Below are 23,688 nucleotides of genomic sequence, written 5' to 3'. Positions count from 1 at the left end.
ATGAGATTTATTGATCATCGCAATTTGATTACTTTCCACAATTGCCTGAAAGGAAATACAATGTTTGTATATTCAAGTTTTATATGTCAAATATTGGTCAATATTTGTCGAAACTATATTATACTTATTATATATGAAAGCTTAGTAATTATAAGCGTAATGCTCCAATGTTTAATCGCAAATATCAGAATGTATTGTGAAGAATGTGTTGAAAAATAGGAACATTTATGATGCTCGAATTTATTGATATATGAAAAAAATGTGAACGCCACATAGTCATTTAGATTTTTAAAATGAAGGTACTGACATTAGACAAATATTTATATTGTTTTCGTTAACTAACAAATTATGCGAAAAAATAATGATTCCAATATATAAAAATTAACCGAATGTAAAATTTCTTTAAACATATAAAAAAGGAGCATGAAACCACAGCACTGGATGTTGTTTTGAAATTTAATTATTCATTATATTAATAAAAAATCTTTAGACGTTTCGGCCACAATCTGACCATCTTCAGTAAAATCACAAATATTAGTAAAACGCAGAATTTACATATATCTGACATTGAATTCAGCCGTCGTTACTAATATTTGTGATTTTACTGAAGATGGTCAGATTGTGGCCGAAACGTCTAAAGATTTTTTATTAATGTAATGAATAATTAAATTTCACAAACAACATCCAGTGCTATGGTTTCATGCTCCTTTTTTTATATGTTTTGATTTATAAATCACATTCATTAGAATTATTTATTAAAATTTCTTTGTACACAATGCAAAAGATCGAAAGATATGATGTACATTGTGTGACTGTACATACAACTTAAAAAGAAAACGTTCTGACATTGATTTTTTTTTAACCGTACTGAAAGCCTTAAAATTCTATACTGCATAATATAACGTCCTAATTGCATATTTTTATATAATCGTCACAATCGCTATTTTTCTTTCGATCGAAAGTCATAAAAATACAAATATTCTTAAAAATTACATGTAATCTTTATATATAATCGCTGGCAATTAATTATAAAAGAGAAAGAATTCATGTTGTATCAACATTTTTAATTGTGATCTAGACATGTGACGTGATTAGAGTATATTAAAAGGCAAGTATAATATATTATAATTACAATCATTACATCTTACTTTCACACAACTTGAAAAGTTCACATCTATAACGAGTTAAAAATTAATAGCCACAGTGCTTATATGCAACGTAGAAGGATTCGTGGAAAATTTACTTAAAACTAAAGTAATCCATTTTGTCATTCTATTTTTTTTTTCATTGTATTTTTTTAGCAATTTTTTTCCTTTTAGCAATCATTCTCAAAATCTATTGATAGTATCGGTATAATTCATCGGTTTAATCAGCGATGAAATACATTTAGTTTTCAGCAAATATGTATCCACGATGAATTCACAATTCAATAATAGCATGTTCGTATATATTTATAATTATCTATGGCAAGAATCCGCTCATTTTAAGACATGTATTGCATTACATTCATATATTTACGAAGTTCAACTATCATTGAAAAAATCAATTACGTAGAACAGCAATTAAATATAAAAGAAGAATTAGAAATTATCGAACTGATAATCCGTGAAGTAAATAATTTTACAAATTACTTTTACAAGTTACGTTTCCCTGCAATGTGATAAGCAAATATAATATAAATCGCTTTCTTGAATCGTAAAGCAAAAAGGTGTAAAATTAAAGTTAAAAAAATTCAATACAGAATAAATAAACATCTGATTTAAATTTAAACTGTTTCGCAATTACAGCGTTCGGAAGCAATCACAATTTCCGTATATCTATGCGAACATCATCAAGATAACGAATTCTGAAATAAGTCTAGAGTTTATATCATTCTATACATGACTTCCTAACGCTTCAATGATTATATTTGCGCTACATTTCAAAGTCTGCGACAGCGACAATAATAGGATAATAATACTGGCAAATTGTATGGCGGCTTTGAAGCAGACTTTTTATCCCTAGAGAGTGAATATTTTCTAGCGAATATTTTCGTGTTCTCATCTAAGTACGTATACTACAATATATTATTTAAAATCTACAATATTTTGTAATTATGTTTAGCAATATCAATGCTTTCATTTGACAGATACGTGATGCTATAGATGCACCTATATTAAATAATTTTTACAATTTATATCCTTCCCCGATTTTGATTATTCGATAAACGATAATTACACATACATTTTCGCGCGTTCGCGGCAATCAATTCTTACATCACTAGAATAATATTGACTCTTACTAACTTGTCAAACAATTATTTCTGGACACTTGAATAAACGTGCGGATAAAAATTCTTGCTTTATCGTCTAATATATATAGTACATTTTCCTATAGTGCAGTTGAAAAAGGATTCAGTTTACTACATGACAATGTTGCTATTTGATTAAATACATTTCAGGTATATTTTCATAAATCACCTCTCGTTCGCACTTGTCACTCTACTTTTAATGTAGATGTAAGAAAAAAAAACAACGTTTTTCACATGATTTGTATAACATAAATAAAGTAATCGCAACATTAAAAGTATACAATGAAATATTAAAAGTTCTTCGCACACTTACAAAGTAATAATGCAATTAAATAATTCTATTTAGCGCTATTTATATACAGTGTTCCATCAGAAACAGAGGCAATTAAATACATATTATAAAATATATAATATATAGATTTGAAAAAATTCAGAAAATAAGTAAAACATGATTGGACAGGACTACTCTTAACATTTAATACACGTTACACAAGTAAATACAAGTTACACAAAATCATTATGTACAACTTGTATAGCAATTATGAGAAGAAAAAATAAATCTTTGATCAAGATATTCAGATGTTCTGTTTCTGAAGAATCATTCTATATGAAAAAAGTACTCTTATATCTATATAAAATAAATAAACTTGAAAAATGTAACAGAACTATTATCAGAGTAAAATAAGAGGAATGAATATTAAGTCAAATGCCGAGTTTACAATAGCCAGCTTATTTAAATAATAAAATATTTATGTATTTTTTTACATAACAATTCACAAATAATTATCTAAATCAAATATATGTATCTCTTTTATAATCGTATCTTAACTATGTAAAATTAATAACGAGTAATCGATAAGTTCTTTGCAAAACCTTATCCAAGATGCTAGAAATCGGTCCAAGATCTCGGATGGAGAAAGAATTGATCAATCGCATTATCGTTATGATACCAAATTGTTCAAATGTGATTTGTTAATTCTTTCTCGTGCCGATTTTTAGTATTGTGGAGTTGTTAAGGCTTAAAAGAATATTTGACTGTGGAAGCCGTGAACCGCCTTAACCGCCTTAAATAATTAATTGTAATCAATTTATCATACACAAAATAAGTTCTTCCTCATAAGTCTTTAGTAAGTATATCTATGATGCTAATAGGGATCTCACTAACGTATTTGTGTAACTTCATATATTTAAACTACAAACATGAAGATTTACTTAAAACGGCCATTGCACGCTCGATAAAGATATAATCTGCATTACGAAATAAAATATTAAAGATATCCATTTAAAGATTATCTTTATGAATAAATTCAAACAAGTAAAAAATTGTCTACTGCTAATGGTGATAAATTAATGTTACACGAAAGAGATTCCGAGAGTTGTGCAGGATGCATATGAAAATGAAACGTCAACAGAAATGCAAACGTTTTTAAATTCAATATTTTGTCTATACTTTTATATACGGATAAGATGGAAATGATCTAAGTTAAAGATTTAATCGAAAATCTCTTAGATGCCTCCAAGGGGGTGGATCAGGGGGTGGAGGCAAAGGGACTGGTTACGGGCGGCAATGGCCTCTCTTCCTACCACCTTCGTTACCATCCTCATCCTCGCCACCCCTTCGTACTTCCGTATAACGTTCACCCTTTACACTTACGATCTTATTGTCAAGATACCGTACCAACTTCTTAGGCTCCGTTTTCGGCGCGACTGGACGGTGTTCGCGACAATCGTCGTCCCTATCAACATAACTGTATCGTGCGATGATACGAGACTTCAACTCCTCATCGTTCAATCTTGCCTTGTTTCGACCGTTGGGCTGAAACAAATTAATGCCATTTAAATCATATCGCTTTTATGTAATCAAGCAACGTCGCTATAAAATCTCACCGTTAAAAACGTGAGATTGCTCACGATGCTTTGACCCGCTTCCTGACGATGTAATGCAAGTTGTGCGGCTTTCGCTATATCGCCTCCAGCCACTGCTAAACAATGCCTCGCTTCAGCAGGACTTGCCGCCGGAAACATCTCTTGCAACAGAGCCACCTGATGCCAAGAAGATTCCTAAAAAAAGTTACAATAGATGCTCGAAAATACATCTCGTACATGTCCACGTCCAGTGTTTCTCTTACTTCTGAAAAGTATTCTCCACTGGAATCGCTTCCAGCATCACTCGTTTCCGAGAGATGATGGACTCGCATTCTTTGTGTACCGGCCGGCAGTAAAGCAGCCAGACTAATGTGATTCAGCGGATCACTGTGAGACTGGCAATTCTCATTCTCCTTACTCTCCTGCTTCAACTTACTCTCTACATCGAGCAACCATTTCGACACAGCCTCTTTCTCGATAGTAGAAAATTCAGGAAGGCAGGCAGATACCATTTCGCATAGTCCGTCCACATCTAAATTCTCTTCCAATGCACTTTCTTCTACCATACTCACTACATAACTGAGCACAATGTCGTCTATTAAACTAAAACAAGAGGATATCTATTAATATCCTCATCATAGTCAAAAATTTATTGGACAAGAATCAAAATCATGTAGACATTTACAAAGCAGTGATAATCTGGTTTAATAAAAACAATAATTATTATTACATAGAATGTCATATAAATGATAATTCACATTGATTATAACATCGGTAGTTATTAATAGTTTACATCAATTAGCAAAAAGATACAGAACTGATTTTAAGAGGATATGTAAACGTTTGAAACCTTGTTACATTTGTATTACCAACTTGAAATGAGACAACTAATACCACCAGTTTATAACAAAGAATTATATTAGATGTAGTTTATGATAAGATAGTGTTTATGATAAGATAAATTAAAACTTCCATCACTTCTTGTAAATAAAAATACATTTTAAGAAATTATTATAAATGTAATTATGGCTGCTTTCCTTTTACGAGACACAGTGATTCATTGAATGTTAAAGACTAGAGCTGCGTTATGTTTCATGTATGATACATCATTTATCCTTGTGCAATGAATAACAAGGATAAGTGATACATCATGTCATGCATGAAATGAAATACAGCCTTGAATGATATTTTGTATCAACTGTCTGCTAAAAGAAAAACAGTCTATGATTATTAAACCAGATCAATGAAAATAGTTATAGAGACAAAAAAGAAAGAGTCTGTACCTCAATTGAGCGGTGGGTACCTGCTTCCTAACGAAACTAAATAAGGCCTTCTTCACCAGTTCCTCCTTCTCATCCATCGTCCGACTCATCCTACAATCGTCAAATTACCGTTAATACGTATCCTTCGGTAAGGCTAAAAATATTCGATGAAATATCAACGATGTTCGGATCCGTACGACATGAAAGCAAACCTGACCAAACACCCTCGCGGGTTCCCGACCTTCGCGAGCGAGGCCGTTTTCAAAGGCTCGATCGCGGTCTCTCGCAGAGTCGCGGTTGATCGCGGTCCGACTCTGACTGGCGATGCGACGAAAAATGTTCCTCGCGCGTACGTGCAACAACGTTCATTGATCCTTTAATATAGGTTAAGGGAGACGAGAGGGCAGCAGGTCTCTAATTCGTCAACGGTCAGCCCTCAAGCGCCCTTACGCGCGAGATGCTCCGACGACGGTCCCTCGAGAAACGAGACAGAAGCGATTGATTGTGATTAATCACGCGGAATATTTGCATTGCATATAAGATGGGGTGAATAAGTCGGTAGGTAAATATATAAAAAGGATAGATGAACGGAAAGCATTAATAGGGAAAGCGATAATCGCGATTGTTTGGCGATGACAGAACGGTGGATCACTGATGGCACAAACCGCGCCGGTCGTCGCTCGCTTGCAAGACGAAAAACTTGATAGAAAACGCGCCGGTACGAACCTGACTCTGAAACCAGGCTACTTCAATCGGGACACTCGAGTTTGCCTGCAACGCCAAACAGAGAAGATAAATTTCGTATACAAACAACGCTAGTCGATTTGACAGTTTGACGAGGGGAGGGGTGGACGCGTAGAGTGGCGTAGAGATCCTCAAGATAGAAATCAGACAACGCTGACTACTCCGTGATTGGCTCTGCCATGTTGTTATGAAAGCGGATATTGAGAGAGAGAGAGAGAAAAGATAGAGAACGTTGGTCTACGCATGTGCAGTAAGTCTGTAAAGTTACAATATCCATTTTTAAAGCTGAAAATTCTTCCACAACTCACGCAGATTGTGTTTTTGTTATATACATATATATGTACATATTTAAAGATATCTTAAAGTACGAATTATGCTTTCTTTCCAATCAGAGCTGTAAGTTTTTGAAAATCCTTGACTGTGATTGGCTAATTCTTATGGTTCCTGTACACAGAACCCGACAAAGTTTGCCGCGCGGCGGAAGTTGTCTGCACTAATCAATAATTCTATGGCCGGTATTCATAGTCAAATCTTTATATTCGAGACCGTTCTTAAGTACAGTCTTAAGAAGTCACGAACCAATCAGAAGGCTGTATCTTAGCGTTTTAAGACATTACTTAAGACATTACTTAAGACGGTTTTGAAATAAGAATCAACTATGAATACTGACCTATGTTTTTAAATTGGCCTCACCTTGCAAAACTTCTAGAAATAATGTAATATTACTTCTGTAGCGCGGCAAAATAATCGTGGGGCCAACTTAAGCTAGTCACATTTTCCGTAACAGTGCCTAGTTCCACCGAGGGTTTAATCCGGATCAGAATATAAGAACCAACCAATTACAGTCAAGCATTCCTCTGTCGTTCGACTGTAACAAGAGAATACTCGACTGTAGTTGGTTGGTTCTTATATTCTGGTCCGGTTTAAATCCTCGATGGAAATTAAGCCAATAACAGTAAAGGACTCCGCACAATAAAAGCAACAGGAAACGGAGAACAAAGAATAAGAATTTTAACTTATCAGAAACTGTATATTCTACAATATATAGACCTGTTCTTTTTGGCTGAACTGTTGTGCAAAAATTCAGCCAAAAAGAACAAGAGCCTCATGATAGGTTGAAATTCTCTATTCCTTTTATTGTGCAGAATCCCTAAGGTTTTCGACCAATCTCGATTGTTGTGGCCGCAGCACAGACTTTTGCATAAGGGAATAAACCAATCAGAATCGTTCCTTTCTTCCCATTCCATGGAAAAGAAGAATTTCGATTGGTCGATTCCCTTATGCATTATGCGTTATGCAAGTGTCTGTGCTGCAGCCATTAGGGCCATTCCACACGAACTTGCATAGCCGCATAACATATGCATAAAGAAAATCATCCAATCGTATTTTACATTTTTCTTTATGACAGAAATGTGATTGGATAATTTTCTTTGTGCATATGGGGCGTTTTTTCGTTATCCAACCAGAAACTACCACAACTAAGGCCAGAATCAGAGTAGGTATTGAAGAATGAGATTGAAGATTAAAAGATTGAAGTTTGATCAATCAGAACAAAAGGAGCCAAAATTTCTTTGTTCTCATTGATGAAATTTCAATCTTTAATCTTTAATCTCAATCTTCAATGCATAGTCTGATTCCGGCCTAAAGCTATCTTTGTCTTTAGGAATCAGAAGACGAAGGTAGTCTTAGCCGTGGTTGCTTTTGATTATACAACGAATAAACGTCAATGGCAAGTTTGTGTGGAATGGCCTTTAAACGGGGAACATAGCTCTTGCATAATGCATAACACTTAAAGCATAAGAAATTCAATCAATCAGTTCTTTATTTCATGAAAAGGAAGGAAACGAAAGGAGGACTTTAATTGTTTATTAAAGGATTATTTTCGGACGACCGAATCGAACAACGCGTTAGCCGAAAACCTACGTTACGTTTACGATTACTGTGAGGTTGTTTTTTTATACTGACGCTTGACGCTCATTTTCAGCATCAAAACAGGTCACGTGATCAAAATTGACGCTTGGCGTTCGTGAATTTTGACACGTGACTTATTTTGCCACTAAAAATGAGCGTCAAGCGTCGGCTTAAAAAGATACCTTAAGGGCCTTAAGGTTTAAATACCTATTGTAGATCCGAGCTCATGAAAAGTAAGCGGTTCCTAACGATTTATATATTTCAATAATATAACTTAATATAACTTAACTCAATAGTAGTGAATTCTAATTTTAATCCCGCTTCGCGGGAAAGAGCGACATTTTTTTCTACCAATCTTTTCATTTCCTGTAAAAACGCGTCGAATAAACCTAGTCATTCAAATTGAAGCGGAAAAGAACATTCTAAAAAATTATCAGTTGTCAATTTTAACGATTAATATCTCGATTTTCAAGACAGAACGACGTTTTTTTTTGTAAAATCTTTATTTTTACGTGAAAACAATTAAGTATATTTTTATTAAAATTTGTGGTGACCGAAATATTCTTAACATTTTACCCTAAAAACTTATGTTCAAAGAAAAGTATGTCTATAGGAATTTTAATTTGGGAATTTTTGATCTTTCAGATTTTCTTTCAATTAGCGTTTTATTTTTTTAAGTTGAATATCAAAGATGACATTTACATCTATCAACGCATCAACGCGAACAGAAAAAGCTTACATTTTAATTTACACTCGTATAAAGACTCGCATTTTTCTCGCGTAAAATCCTACATCTCTTTATCAAGACACTCTCTATACGTATAATAAAAATTTTAATATATTCAAAACTGCATGTTGCAATAGCCGTTTATTTGTGAGACGTATCATCATTCATTACAATTTACATCTATAATTCAGTCGCGTACAATGCGAGTATCGTCAATGACAATTTATTCGGCATATATCCAATATATAAATAATTACAATTCGCAACGAATCGATACATAATACATTATTATTTTCATTAGACAAGATAAGTTATACAACACAAGTCTAGAGTTTAAAAATTCAAATTTTTCACAACATAAAATCCACGTCCGCTGACAAGACAATCAAATTCGTTATAAGCGGACACTATATTACTCTTTTAAAAATAAATGCGCAATCTATAGCAGACGCTTGTATCATTTGTATATATACGAAGTTAATACATGTAGATATTTAAATAAATATACACATTGCGAGAAAAAATACGCGTTCGACTAGCGGAAATATCTAATGTATTGTACCTTCTTTGAAATTCTCCAAACTCTACATAATAAGATTTAATCTTCGATTAGAGATCTCATGATTACAACAGCGAAATTAAAGATAAATTTTCTAAAGTATTCTTAATAGATTCCAAAAATAACAATCTGTTTTATTTTGGTTCTTGATTCTTATATAATGACTCTGATTCAGTTTGTCGTTATAATGCATTTTTTCGCTTGAGTTTTAAAAAAACAAATTGCAGATATTCTTACACTAGTTTTCATTGAAATTTGTAGTATAATCCAATTATTACATAGATTTTAAGATATCTCTATATCTTATTTTACTATGTCACTTTCTTTTCTCTCAAGGGCTGTTTCTCATTATGCTCGATTTCGTTGTCCTCGCCAACGTCAGCGGAAGCATAATCAAGAGACTCTTTTTTATTATTATCTTTATTACAACTTAATTCTGGTTCTTCGACAATGTCTTGCTGTTGCTCTAGAAAATCTGTAGGTACAAACTCCATTTGATCTTCATTATCGTTTAAATCTGGCGGAGCTGGCAGTTCACAAAAATGTAGTCTCTCGTCTCCGTCGTTAATTTCCTCGCCACCTGGATCGTCTTCCTCGTGTAAACTCATAAGTTTTTCAAAGTCTGAGGAAGCTGTGACTTCGTTATTCTCTGAGAATATCTCCGTCGGGCTAAGAGGTATATCTAAAGGCTCCAGTTTTACAGTCGCGCATGGAGACGTTGGCGTGATGGGTCGCTGCAGACGTATTTTGGTAAAAGGTCTTGACTCTACAGATTCGGACTGTTGTCGCTTTTGCGCGCGCTTAGGACTAGAAGACATAGACACCCTTGAAGGTGATGTTTTATTCTCTTTGGATTCGGTGGTACCTCTAGGAACTACATGTTGAGACGACAATGGCTTCGTTTGAGGTATAAGTAACGGTGATTTTGTGTTCTGTCGATATAAAAGAATATAAATAAATTAAAAATTTCCATAAACATTGACTAATGTAATTATAATAAATCTGATGTCTGACTTACTTGAGATGAGGGACTCGGACCGGCTAATCCTTTCACCTGTAACGCTTCGGCGGCATTCAATAGTTGCGGTAATTTATCGTGAGCGACGTTGACTTCCCCACGGTACATGAATTTAACTAATGCCTCCACCTCCCAAAATTTCAAATCCTTCATTAGAATAATAGGATGTTGACACGGATTCTCCCGTAATAAGTCTGCCAAGTAGTCGCTGCAGGAAGATAAAATCATTTTATGACATTTCAGAGACCGCCCTTCACATGCCAGGGTCACATCGACGAACTGTTCTGTGTCCAGTAACGACGGGAAGCTATTCTGCATATTACTATGGTAACTGTTCCACCTTAGACAAACCTGAAACAGAAGAAAAAGACGAATTTAGTAGAAATCTCTGTATCGAATTATACTTTCATCTTATAACAGATATAACATTCGCAATGAATCTATGTATGTTATATACTTCTGTAGGTTGCTGATGCACGACATTGTGGGATCCTTGATTAGTTTGTCGCGATGGCATTTTGATAGTTGTAGGTGCAACTTGTTTCACTTTCAACGGAATAGTTTTTAATACGAGAGTCTTTGGTTGCCGTTGTTGCTGCTGCTGCTGTGACTGCTGTTGCTGAGGTAGCGGCGCTGGTGCGATGTTACGAATGTGAGGTCTCACTAAGGATTGCGTTGCGATCCTTATTGCTTTCGTACTTGTACTGCCTTGGGACGTTGACTGTAAAACTAAGACAAAAAAATTAATTTGTCATATGTGATATATGTAAGTCGAAAGAATGTCAAGAGCAATTTAAATAACGATGGTAATTAATTTAGATTTAAATTCTGATAATGTTGAATTTTGTAATTCTAATTATCTACTTGAATCATGTAGTTAGAAGAATCGTTTAATCAAAATCATTTCATTAAAAGTTGAAAAATTTAACAATGAATTTAATTAAAATTTCATTTCCATTAGAATTAGAAGTTGTACGATGCAAAGTTTAAAACTAATGCCCATTTCTACTAACGTAACTTTAATCAGTTTACATTTCTAAGTTCGAAAAACCAATTCGCGCGCGCAATTCAAGAAATACAAAATATGATATACAAATTTTTTTACACGAATTATTTAGAGCACTTAAGATCCAACTTCGATTGTCATTCGTTTCTTGCCTGTATTCATATTATAAGTAGTGGTTCTAATAAATCGTTTATTATAAATAAAATATTAAATATTAATTGAGAGAGAGAGAGAGAGAAAGAGATAAATTTATTAAGAAATAAAAATGAGAAAATAAATATTTTATAGTTGCATTTATTGCATGTAATAATCTTTTATTATACAATGTTAAATTGTAAATTCATATTTGACTAGTTGAAAAAAAATGTATCACAAGCATTAAAAAAAATTTTAATATTTCGCTCATTTGTTACAACAATACAACTTGGATGACTAGCCTAATTACGCCGTAAATGTATTTAAATAGAGGATATGTTATACATTATTATATATTAATAATCATACAAAATAAAATATGAATATACGTGTACCTGTATATTTCAAATAATACATGTATAATCTTGTATTGAAATACACAGATATGCGTTTCAATCACAGATATGTTTTTCGATACACGTGTACTCGTATCAAAAATTATACGGATTAAAACATGGATATAAATATTAATTACATGTGTAACACGTGTATTTAAATAAACGTGAAATAGATCACTACTAGTTACAATATGTATTCGATTAAAGGAAACTAATTTCAAGCGAGAAGACATCAATGACATTATTTGTTGTGTGCGAAAAATGCTATTTTAATTCATATTTTTCAAGATTACAGTTTTATCAATTACGTTGTAAAAGTCTTCTTCGGTCGGTATTCATAGTCGAGTAATGTCTTAAGACGCTAATGCAGCCTTCTGATTGGTTCGTGATTTCTTAAGACCGACTATTTAAGACAGTCTTGAATACAAGATCTGACTATGAATACCGACCTTCGTCTTTTTACATTAGGTCTCTGGCCTGTGTGTTACACCTCAGTGAAAAATCTAAACTTAAACTTGAAGAAATTTAGTTAGAAAGTACCCTAATGATACGGTATTTTATATTTACCATGATAACGTCTGCCGATCAGTCTGCCTCCGTGATGTACCCTGAGATGCCGGTGCAAATTTGTCGTGCCACACTGGCGCGGATTTGCGCCGCCTCTAACGACGACCGCCCCGCAGATGCGGCACTGGGCGCGCAATGGATCGTTAGTGCATAGATCGAAGTGTGCCCAGACCGCACTGGGATTCGCCATGGCACGTAAGCTACGCGCGTGGGAGCGCACGCGGTGCGTGACGCTTCCGTGCCGGCCAGACGATGATGACGAGGACGACGTCGGCGGCAATGTCGTCGGCGGCGGTGGCGGTGTCGTTGACGCAGCCGGCATGCTTGATTCGTCGAGATAACAGTCTTCCTCGTCTTCCGGTTCCTGCTTCATCGCTGGGCTCCCCCTGATATTCGCCGTGGAGGTCGTCGTCGTCGTCGTCGCGACGTTACGCTCTTTGATACCGCTGCGCCGCAGGTTGACAATGTTCGGTGGACAGACTCGACGCAACCCTCGCCTCTCTGAAACTTCCCCGAACGAACGATCTGATGAATTTGCGAGTCACCATCTCTTACCTGTGTCGCCGACATTTCTTTCTTTTTTTTTTTTTAATGACGATTAATAATCGTCGCAGACACGTTTTATGACATCGAAGATTATCGTATTTTATCGGGTTCAGTCGTTACGTAGGTACGGCTCTACGCTGGGTAGATTCCTTATCGTTTAAATGTCGATATAATCGCCGCCGCTTTTTATAGGAACGCACGACTCACAGTAGCGCGGCATTAAAATAGGCGTCACACGCGCGCTAGGCTCGATGGGCAACGTCTTCATTCTGGGATAACGTCTTCATTCTAGATAAACAACAAGCTTAATCTTTATAAAAGAGGGGTGGAAGATCCGTCCGCGTAAATTTCTTAATTCCTGCCCTACTAACGATCATCACAGCTGATAAATGAAAATAAAGTGATAATAATGATTAGATTGCTCAACAAAATAGTAAGTGAGTCATGATCAATATTTAAGAGGTTTTAGCCGTCGCGTCGGTCGGACACCTTGGGTAATGCAACTTTTAAGCATTCTAACTTGAAAAGTACTTAATGAAAGAATATTTTATTATAGTGTTTTGAAAAGCTCTCGAGGTAAGCTACGAATGTGTAATTAATTATGAGAATATGCGATAAAAAATGGAGGATTCCGTTTAAAAACTATTCAAAGTGATCTTGACAATGTCATCCAAAGTCAAACCGATGTGTGATTGATACCATCTTATATTCCCCTCGAAGTCACATAACTTTTGTCTGAAACCTTTTTCAATTCTGTATCACCTTCTCGAAATCATCTGGGATATTCTAGGATATCAAAAATGAAACACCTCTATGTATATAGAGCCGTAAAAATCGGAACGAGAGATTCTTGAGATCATTTTGAGACGAAAATCTTAATATCAAAATGTTGAGAGAAAATACTTTTTTTTACATAATAAATATCAATAATTAGAAATATCAATAACTGTATTTTCGCATACATAATCTTTATATTGATATTTACAAGAGGTAATAATTAGCTTTCACTTTTGCGTCGTGCCATATTCGAACGCGCAACGGTAGTTTTAGGCGGTAATAATTTGCTAACCTTAAATGATTATAATTAAAAAATTATTGTAACCTCGACATTTTGGGATTATAATTTTCATCTCAAAATAATTTTAAGAATTTCTTCTTAAATATTGTTTCGATCTTTACAGGACACCCTGTATATATATTGATAAATAGCTAATCAAAAACTTCTTTAGACAAAACCATAAAAATTGACAGATATTTGATCTGTTTTCTGTTTCTGCACTAAACTGTTTTACTGCACTAAACTCTTTTTTTTTACTTTCGACAAATATCAACCGTATATCTATCTCACTTTAAGTTCTAAAAGTGTACACTAGTTCAGCCACAGAAAACAAATCTTGTTGTAGCATGAAAGTTCCTATTTTGAGTTTAATCGTATTAAAAAATATCTATTTATTCGCTTTTTAATAACTGTACTTTAATACCTTTATGCAAAGATTAATGAAATAAGTCAGTTAATGTAAAGAAAATAGTTTAAAAATAAGATGTAATTTGCAAGTATGTATATTGCAAATTGCATATTTTTTTGAGAAGTAGTAAAGTAATATAATCTTTTGTTTACATCAATAGATTCAACTCATTAGTCTATGCATTAAAATACAGTTGTAAAAAAATCAATAGTAGATAAAGATATTTTTTAATTTAATTAGAAACTCAAAATAGTAATTTTCAAATAATGCTACAGCAAAATCTATCCTTTTTTAAATAATTTTGTCTGAGGAAACATTTGATCAATACCTCATAATTTACAAAATATCACAGTTTCATCCAATTTAACTATTTTTCAAATAATTAATATGGGGTGTTTTTAATAATTTTAAACTTAATTAAATCCATAATTTAAATTTTAACGCTTTTACAATAAATTAAATTTTATGATTTTTACATTTCTATATCCATACAGTACAGAAATTTGCAGCAATATTGCTACAATGTTGCAACATTGCACGTTGCAATGTAATGTTTCAGAAATATTGTTTAAATATAGATATACAACATGATTTTAAGTTGCACTAATATTTTTAAAATGTTATGAAAATAAATAAATAAACTACTTTGAGCTTAAATACTTGTGTATGCATGTATAGCTTATGATTCATCAAGCTTTATCTAATATCAATCAATTTTACATATAATATTATTTACATTTGATTAAATAATTATGTATATAAAAAATCTTTTATCATGAATTACAAAGTATTCCGGTAAAAAAAATTTCACAGTACATAATCTCATATAACATTATATTCAATTTTACATTGTATGTAAATATATAGTTATGCACACTCTAATTACTCTAATCAACGTAATTATATAATTTTAAATAATGTCCCACTTTTATATAGAATTAAAAAATACATAAATTCCTTTTGTATTTATATATAAATAATAATTTGCATACATTTACGTATATATATTTATATGACCTGTTATAATTTATATATATATATATATATATATATATATATATATATAAAATCATATGAGGCACACATTTGTATATTCCAGCTTACTATTCTGCATATGAAAATTAATAACAATAATTCGAAATCTTTTCTTCTTTAATTTTTCTAAACCTTCTTTCATTTATGAAATAAATATATTTTAACTTATACATCTTTTTAACAATATCTATTGACCAGATATTTTATAATTATACATCTATTAACATACGGCGTTTTCGGTTCGATCGAATTTGTATTAACTTGTGTTGGATTAATGTTTGTTATTGATTGACGTCACATATTCTAACAAAAGGAGAGCACGAAACATCATTAATTCAACCCAGATTGGTGCAAATCCGCTCGGGCCGAAAACGCCAATACAGAGATCGTAGATCATCGAAGCAGCAATTATGATTGAGATGAAGCGACGCGAGCTAAGAAACAACTTTAGGATAAGTGACAGCTTGACGATGGGGAACATGAAATTAATTCTCGAATTTAAGAGGAAACGTTATTTTTATTATAATTTTTGTTCATGTGTATTTCAAAATATAACGCTAATACTTATTTAAAAAAAAAATTGAATTAATTAATTTTATAGCTTCCTCTCTAAATATATATTAAATTGTAATGTTGCTGTAATATTACATTGCAATGTTTCCGCAACGTTGCAATCTTACAGAGATTTCTGCAACATTCCTACAATATTTCGGTGCTGTATGGGTAACAACTTTTTACATACTATAATAGCCTTCATATCGCTTGAGCGGAGCAAGGCAAACTACGAATTCGTTACGAAAGAAACTCGCAACATAATCGTTCTCCACTCCACACGCGTTCCCGCGCCATCTTTCCTATTTTCTTGTTTTTTTTTTCTCCCTACACGAGCAGCCGTGCTATATCGAAAGCCCGCGTGTGCGCGTCATGCACGCTGCCGTCGCTGCCGCGTTTTGACGGTTACGTCGGTTACGTTCGGGTGCGAGTATATGAGAGAGCGTCGATGCATTTCTTTTCTCTTTCTCCGACACGTTGAGGAGCGTCATCTCACAACTCCACAATTCCACGGTCTCCACGTTATCGTCCCGTCCTCGTCCTCCACCTATTCGCATCGGTTCCCTCTCTCCGCGCGCGCGCTTTATACACCCACTCTTTGTCCCGCGTCGTTCGCGTCGTTCGTACTTGGTCGTTCGCGAGGATCGGCGCCCGGCCGGTTATAAAACACGGCGACTGTGACAAGTGCACGCGACACAGCATGCTACGAAAGCGCGATTGCCCAGTGCCCTACACCGGCCACTCGTATCTAACCTCATGTGACCGGCCGCGTTACAGATCTTCGAAATCGCAATTAACGATCTTTGATATCGTATCAAACATCGTACAATGTACTCTCGATCGATTCGCGGAAGCGCATCGTTATCTCACCTCTCCGAGTGTTCCTCCGGTTTTACTCGTCGCGATAATGCCACGGCGTGTTGCTCGCCGAACGATCGGACTGGACGGTCGTTTCCCGCGGCTTTGCCGACGGACGTCGACGACGACGACGACGAGGATGACGATAGACAATATCGTCGAATCCGTGGAGAGATCGACGGTCGCGCGTATCCGTCTCGCGCTCGCGCCTACTCTCTCTCTCTCTCTCTTTCTCTCTTTGTCTCTTTTGCTCTCCCTCTTCTTACTCGTTCAGCGTTCTCGTACGATACTTTATCCGCTTTATCCTCGTGAAATGGTGCAGGCGAAGATTGTCGGCCACGCGCCACCCTTCGACGGCACCTATATCCTGATATATCGCGCGCCGATCAAGCTCAAGACTCGCAAGAGATCGTTAACGTTAGTTTTTCGTAATTGCGACACGAATTGGGTGGTGGCCCCGTGGCTGACCGCGCGCGCGCTATGCCGCAGAGCGGGACGATTTTCTCCGAAGCCGAACCCGGGAGTGACTAAAATCGAAATCGGTGAACGAACAGGGGCGCGTCAGGACGCGCATGTGCGACGGCGTCGCCGGTCGTCGACGCATATTGTTCGTGCCGCTGCCGCCTGCCGCGTCTCTTCGGGTCTCTCCAGTCTCCGCTCCGCTCCGCTCGCTAGCGTGTGCCAGCGTGTGCGCGCGCGTGCGTCATGCGTGCGCCCAGCAGTCTCCCTGTCTCCTTCTCTCTCCCTTCCACTCTCGATCTGCCGTCTCCTCCCTCCCCCCTCTTCTCTCTCTCTCTCTCTCGCTCACTCGCTCTTTTTCTCCTCGCCGTCTGCTTGAAATTACTAACCGACCTGACGATGTTCGATCCGAAAGTCCCGAAACGCCTCCGTCGACACGCGCGAATTCCGTTTCCGATCGATCAAGCGTCGGCATTGTCGACCGACTCTATCGGCTCGCAGGCTCGCTGTTTTCAGTTTCCGCTTCCTCTCACTGGTTTGCCGCGATTGAGTTGGAGCGTTGAAACCGTAGAACGAACGTAACTCTTCATGTGATCAGAAAATATTATCACAAAATATAAAGGAGATAGAACACGATTCGATTTGTGTTCGATTTTTACTTGTATACGCGTGACAAAAAATATGTTAGTGTGCGTGCGTAGAATGAGCCGACGCTCGTCGCTCAACGGCGCTTCATAATACAGTAAGCAGAAACGTGACGGGAGCATTGTATTTTTGGAGCTGAACATAATTCATGAATGCGCGCGGATTCATCGCGGGAAGCGGACGAATGAGCTCGCGTCCGATACATTCGTAACATTTTACTTCATCTCGATCAATTTGAAGGACCACAGATAATGCAATGTGAATAAGTATCGCCGAGGGAGACGAAGACGAATTATAAAATTTACAAAAATTATCATTATGCGCAAAATGCCATCTGATAACAGATAATATTAGGTGTTGGAATTAATTCGTAGCGTTTTTTAATGAAAGAATGTTATTTATTTCACATGAGCATTAAAAAATACATTAATGAAAGTACTTCCCATCACTTGTAAAACGCTACGAATTAATTCCAACACCTAATATGTTGGGATTTAAAGGGATTCCTAGTGAGCATTATTGAAAGGACGAATTCTTTAGATGATTTTTTAAGGACCTCATTAAAATCGCTTTAAAATGACAACAAATTCGTTCCTTAAGACATGTTTTAAGAGTCGAGAGGAGAGATTATGGAGACCTCTAGTCGGAGGTTCTTCATGCGCATTAAAATTGTGGCTAAAATTGCGTGCTAAATTGATTCAATTTCGCTTGTTCCTGATATCCTAATAAAAAAAAATTTGATATGGTATACAAAAAAGAAATGGTGTATGTTCTTAAGTACTGTAATTGATTTCATTGAAGCTCAAAAAAAAATGTTTTGTTCCGTGTGATCCTTCTCTGGTATGAGAATAGTCGAATTACATCGCGAAGTAGGCATAAAATTTATAAATGCGATAATTGTCCTTTTGACAAATTATCGATCGGATCATGCTAATCCGTTAATAAGTATATACATATTAGGTGTTGGAATTAATTCGTAGCGTTTTACAAGTGATGGGAAGTACTTTCATTAATGTATTTTTTAATGCTCATGTGAAATAAATAACATTCTTTCATTAAAAAACGCTACGAATTAATTCCAACACCTAATACAATACGGGCAATTATAACATTAATTATTTACATTCAACACTTGCCTAAACATTTCCTTCCGAATGATTCATTTAATAATGTAAATTATTTAAAAAATTAACGAGTAATTAAACTGATCAAAACTCTTCGGAAAGCGTTTATGTACATTCAGACCTACACGAGAATTATCATAGAATTCACAGAACTGTCGAAAATCGGCCAGCGTCTCATATATACCTAGAAAAGCGCCTTTCTCGGATGATAAAAATTATCTAAAAAATTAACAAATATTTTACATAATAAGAACTCTTCAGAAAAGATTTAAATACATAATAGATAGCGCGCGAGACTACTATGTTAGAGCATACTAGAAGACTTGGATTCGATCTCTGATAGGTCCAAAAAATTTTTACGCGTTCGTAGCTGCTCTTCAGCGCTCTGGCAAACCATCAAGAGTATCTATTGCCAAGAAAACTGTGGGAAATCGGTCAGCGTCTCATATATAATATATTTCTTGAAAGGCGCCTTTTTCGCACTATAAAAATTATTTAAAAAATAAACAATTAATTTATATGACCAAAACTCTTCAGAAAATATTAGAATACATTTGGAATTATACGAGAACTATCGTAGAACTAACAGAATTCTTCAAAATAGGATAGCGTTTCATCTTCGGTCCTACTTTTTAGGGGAAAAAATTAGAATAACATAATATTAATCACCAGAATTCTCTTTAGAACCAAGTGTCTTTTTAAATCTTACAAGAAACTGTGGTTGGAATTTTTGTTAAACAAAATAAGCTCTGTGTGAACCTGGCGTCTCATTTTGGATTTTTAGTTTCTCAGCTTTAATTGGCCGAAACTATTTGTTTAACCTATAGAACTACAAAACTAAACTGAAAATAAACTCAGAACTCTCAATATTTGATAAGTTTTCAAGTGAGCCAGTTTCACATATACGACGAACGTTATCAATATTTTTTTTTAGTTAATTTCATATTATGTAATAAAAAGTGCGTAACATTCTTCTTTTTAAGAGTAACGAATAGATTTCTCATTAATACATAAATCTATTTGACTTTATTTCTAGGATAGTAAGGAAAAAGAGAGCGAAACACTTACTCATAATGATTCATTATTTTTAATGTAATTTTTGTATGTGGTAGCATAGTATAATATTAATTAAATTAATTATACATATTAAATATTATTTTTTGTATGCACTGTATAACCGAATAACAATACAGATGAGACTAGTAGAAGAAGACCTTCATAGTACTACCCCTCTTTTACTCCTTGGCGCAAAATTAAGATTATTTGTCATTTTTTATGTTGTTAATACGGATATTCCGTTACATTTATTTACTTATTATTTTCAAATTATCTCTTATTCTCAAAGCACGACAGCATTGATTTTAAAACAGAAAGGGAGAAGCTCGCTCTGATTTTATAAATTAGTTTAAAGGGGTGATTGACAAGCTAATTGAATAAATAAAACAAGGCATTAATATATCATCGTCATCTCGAAGGCATAGGCAATGATGAATTATCAGTTCAAAAGTACAACTGTCGAGAGAATTAATATTTTTAAACATGAAACGATACTTTTTCAAAAGTATCAATCAAATTGTCAAAATTGCATTTTGGAAAATTACTGTTATATTTTGTCGTTGTATGACAACATGAAATCAAAAAGAATATTACTTGATCAATCAAATAATATATTCCATTTCATTAACGATTTTTAATGATCTGGTAGACTATTTGCAAGTAAGTCTACTTGCCTCATGCCACGATCTATTAGTTTTCAAGATTATAGCGAGGTTAAAAAGCAAACTGATGCATCATGCAACTGATGATCGAATGCAGTCAATCTACTGTGATGTTCCGCTTGAATGTATTTGACAAAGTGTATACTTGACATACTGCTAATATCTTGCTCACTATTTCATACATTATTTTTGTAATGTATTGTAAATATATATCGGATGAAACTTAAAATTGATGTTTTATCGTCATCAATTAGCAATTTATCTATGACTTTTTATATATATATATTTTTATTTATATATATATATTTCTATATAAATTTCCAACGATTCTAATTACATTTACATTTCAATGTTTACATTTTTGTATCGCATATTAGATTAATAGCTTCAGATAGTTCATTAAGTTGCCAATGCCTTCAAAATTTATCAAATGTTGATTCTGTGACAATATGTATAAGATACGTAGATATTTCATTAAAATAGGCTATAATTGTAGTGCAGATTTTTTTTAAAACAAGTCTTCGTAATGATGTTGATCTCTGATTATTCTGGTCAAAATATGTTTAAAACAGTTAAAAGAATTTCGTATATCAGTCGTAGTTTAAAAAAAAGCCATATATTTGTTGTCGCAACGGTACGTACTTATACTTGTTCTAACATCTCTATTATATATCTCTATTATGTCATTTCTACGTAATTAAATTTCTTGCATGTGTTTATTTCGAAGTCGATAGCAATTTTCTCGTCTCTACGCGTGACCGCGAGTCATCGTGCAGTCATAGCAAAATATCTATCTAGGTATCTTATGTCACAGAGTAAAAAGGAAAAAGAATGTCAAATATCGACTATATAAAAACACGACGAATTCTTGGCGCCGTGTTATGAGAATAGTGGTTGCTCGCGAGCGTTTTACTATACTGAAAATCGATTAGCTCGACTAAAAACGAGCTTGCGTTAACAACGATCGAGTGTGTGTGTGTGTGTGTGTGTGTGTGTGTGTGTGCGCGCGTGTGTGTGTGTGTGTGTGTGTGTGTGTGTGTGTGTGTGTGTGTGTGTGTGTGTGTGTGTGTGTGTGTGCCGATATAACTTTGGCTCCTTTCATTTATTAGAAATTGACATTGTGCAAAGTATATTGATGTACGATGACGCTAACGAAATAATCATGGTGATGCGCGTTTATTTTTATTCTAGTGTAATGGAACCTCGCAATGACGATTACGTCACTATACGGAACTCGACAACCATCAATTTTCATGACAGTAGCGATGGTTCGCATTGGGGCAACAAGAAATAACATCGGTAATGTAATAATAATTATTATAATATATGCAAAGTGTTTGGAGCGTACTTATATACTCGTGGGAGAAACAGTTTCATCAGATGGATACTTCCAATTGAATCATAACCGATCTCTTTCGAGAATCAAGTATCTGTAACCGGCGTTGTTACTTGTCGACGGTTATCAACATCGAAAAGGCCAATCGATGGATGTATAGGTAGCGCTTTATCGTTGAGGAAGCTGAGCAACGAGGTTGAAGAACAAATCGCACCTTTAAATAACGGCTCCTGGTTAACAGCTTTGTTTTACGCTGATTGCGATCATCGATCGGACTCGTTCTGAGCCGTCAAACAATCAAGCGGCACATACGAAGTACGATGGACAGCAGCGAAAAGAAGGCTCCTCGTGCTGCAGACTTGCGTAACAACAGGACTCGTAGCATTATTACTAGTATCCCGAGTTGCACGGCTTTGTGAAGCCAGTACAGTCTGTAAATAGATAAGCAAATAAATCAAGATTCGAAGAATGACATATAGCCTTCTATTTAAAAAAAAAAAAAAAATAAAGTTGCTAAATTAATTTTGAAGTCATGATTTATAAAAACATACATTTATTTAAAAGTTGTTTACCAAATAAGTGGAATAGAAATGAAGGAAAAGAAAACGTAGAAAGAAAGGATATAAATCTATAATATGATGTATACCTATAATATGATATATACTATACTACTATATATATATATATATATATATATATATATACTATACTACTATATATATACTCTATAATGAATTCTAAAAAAAAGATATATATAAATTTTCTATTAAGTATTCTATTATGAAAACATTAAAATATTGCGAATGATTCAAAAGTTTTTAATATTGATTCTATTAGGTGTTGGAATTAATTCGTAGCGTTTTTAATAAAAGAATGTTATTTATTTCACATGAGCATTAAAAAATACATTAATGAAAGTACTTCCCATCACTTGTAAAACGCTACGAATTAATTCCAACACCTAATAACTTTCTAGAAGGTTTACTCAAATCTTGTGAAAAAGTTCTTTGAGAATTCTCGGATTTTTAAATATTTTTTAATTAAAAATTTTAGATAAAATTAGAGAGATTTTTAATATATTAAAATAAATTAGAATGCAGGCAATGAACATATATAAATGAGTGAAATCGATTCCATACAAAATAATGTCTATTATTTTCATACAAGTGAAGCAAAATCTAAGATACTAAGAGCAAAAGCTCATTATTCACTAGGATGTATATGGCATATTATTATTAACCAATTGTCAATAATTTATATTATAAAAAAATGATCAAAGAAACAATTTTTTCAGAAAGAAACAAAAGTTAAATTTAAAGTAAAAATCCAAAAATTATCATTCGAGTATCAATGAAATTCTATGAAAATCTCTAATTTTCCAAGATAAAAAAGATATCTTCTGATATTCATTCTTCAAAATTTTTCTGATAGTAAATATTCTGCGAACAGACTCTACGAAATAGTTC

The 23,688-nt window shown here is 34.3% G+C and overlaps 3 protein-coding genes and 1 long non-coding RNA gene across 17 annotated transcripts in view; 1 reads left to right on the top strand and 3 right to left on the bottom strand.

The window, feature by feature from the left end:
• Positions 1-1,043: 1,043 nt before the first annotated feature.
• LOC105149755 (CUE domain-containing protein 2) lies at positions 1,044-6,278 on the bottom strand. Of its 4 annotated transcripts, none has more exons than XM_011062384.2 (5): positions 6,145-6,278; positions 5,440-5,529; positions 4,420-4,759; positions 4,178-4,351; positions 1,044-4,106 (listed from the first exon to the last, which is right to left on the bottom strand). In XM_011062384.2, the coding sequence occupies exons 2-5, from the start codon at positions 5,526-5,528 to the stop codon at positions 3,846-3,848; spliced, it is 864 nt and encodes a 287-aa protein (XP_011060686.2). In that variant the 5' UTR covers position 5,529; positions 6,145-6,278; the 3' UTR covers positions 1,044-3,845. The 4 variants fall into 4 exon arrangements, with proteins under 4 accessions (XP_011060686.2, XP_011060687.2, XP_011060685.2 ...); XM_011062385.2 differs by lacking the exon at positions 6,145-6,278 and adding an exon at positions 5,631-5,764; XM_011062383.2 differs by lacking the exon at positions 6,145-6,278 and adding an exon at positions 5,616-5,750.
• Positions 5,867-22,694, top strand: LOC147910913 (uncharacterized). 4 transcript variants are annotated; one of them, XR_015546007.1, is made up of 3 exons: positions 5,886-5,976; positions 6,058-6,412; positions 22,078-22,694. It is a non-coding gene; the product is annotated as an uncharacterized LOC147910913 (long non-coding RNA). The 4 variants fall into 4 exon arrangements; XR_015546009.1 differs by lacking the exon at positions 6,058-6,412 and having other exon boundaries at positions 5,867-5,976; XR_015546006.1 differs by lacking the exons at positions 5,886-5,976; positions 6,058-6,412 and adding an exon at positions 12,999-13,462.
• Positions 8,923-17,494, bottom strand: LOC105149753 (uncharacterized). Of its 2 annotated transcripts, none has more exons than XM_011062380.2 (5): positions 16,953-17,494; positions 12,484-12,990; positions 10,835-11,106; positions 10,378-10,728; positions 8,923-10,291 (listed from the first exon to the last, which is right to left on the bottom strand). In XM_011062380.2, exons 2-5 carry the CDS (start codon positions 12,854-12,856, stop codon positions 9,671-9,673), a joined length of 1,617 nt encoding a protein of 538 aa, XP_011060682.1. In that variant the 5' UTR covers positions 12,857-12,990; positions 16,953-17,494; the 3' UTR covers positions 8,923-9,670. The 2 variants fall into 2 exon arrangements, with proteins under 2 accessions (XP_011060682.1, XP_011060683.1); XM_011062381.2 differs by having other exon boundaries at positions 12,484-12,984.
• Positions 20,240-23,688, bottom strand: part of LOC105149754 (fatty acyl-CoA reductase 1) — a 37,531-nt gene continuing 34,082 nt past the window's right edge. For all 7 annotated transcript variants that reach the window (XM_087408819.1, XM_011062382.2, XM_087408807.1 and 4 more), the window contains one exon: positions 20,240-22,653. In XM_087408819.1, coding sequence (XP_087264945.1) covers positions 22,512-22,653 — 142 coding nt within the window. In that variant the 3' untranslated portion in view covers positions 20,240-22,511. The remainder of the gene's footprint in view (positions 22,654-23,688) is intronic.

This window comes from Acromyrmex echinatior, chromosome 1 (assembly GCF_024713525.1).
Source record: "Acromyrmex echinatior isolate Ae372 chromosome 1, ASM2471352v2, whole genome shotgun sequence".
Taxonomy (NCBI): domain Eukaryota; kingdom Metazoa; phylum Arthropoda; class Insecta; order Hymenoptera; family Formicidae; genus Acromyrmex; species Acromyrmex echinatior.
Note: the sequence above shows the minus strand (reverse complement) of the source record. Positions and strands in the feature narration are given on the sequence as shown.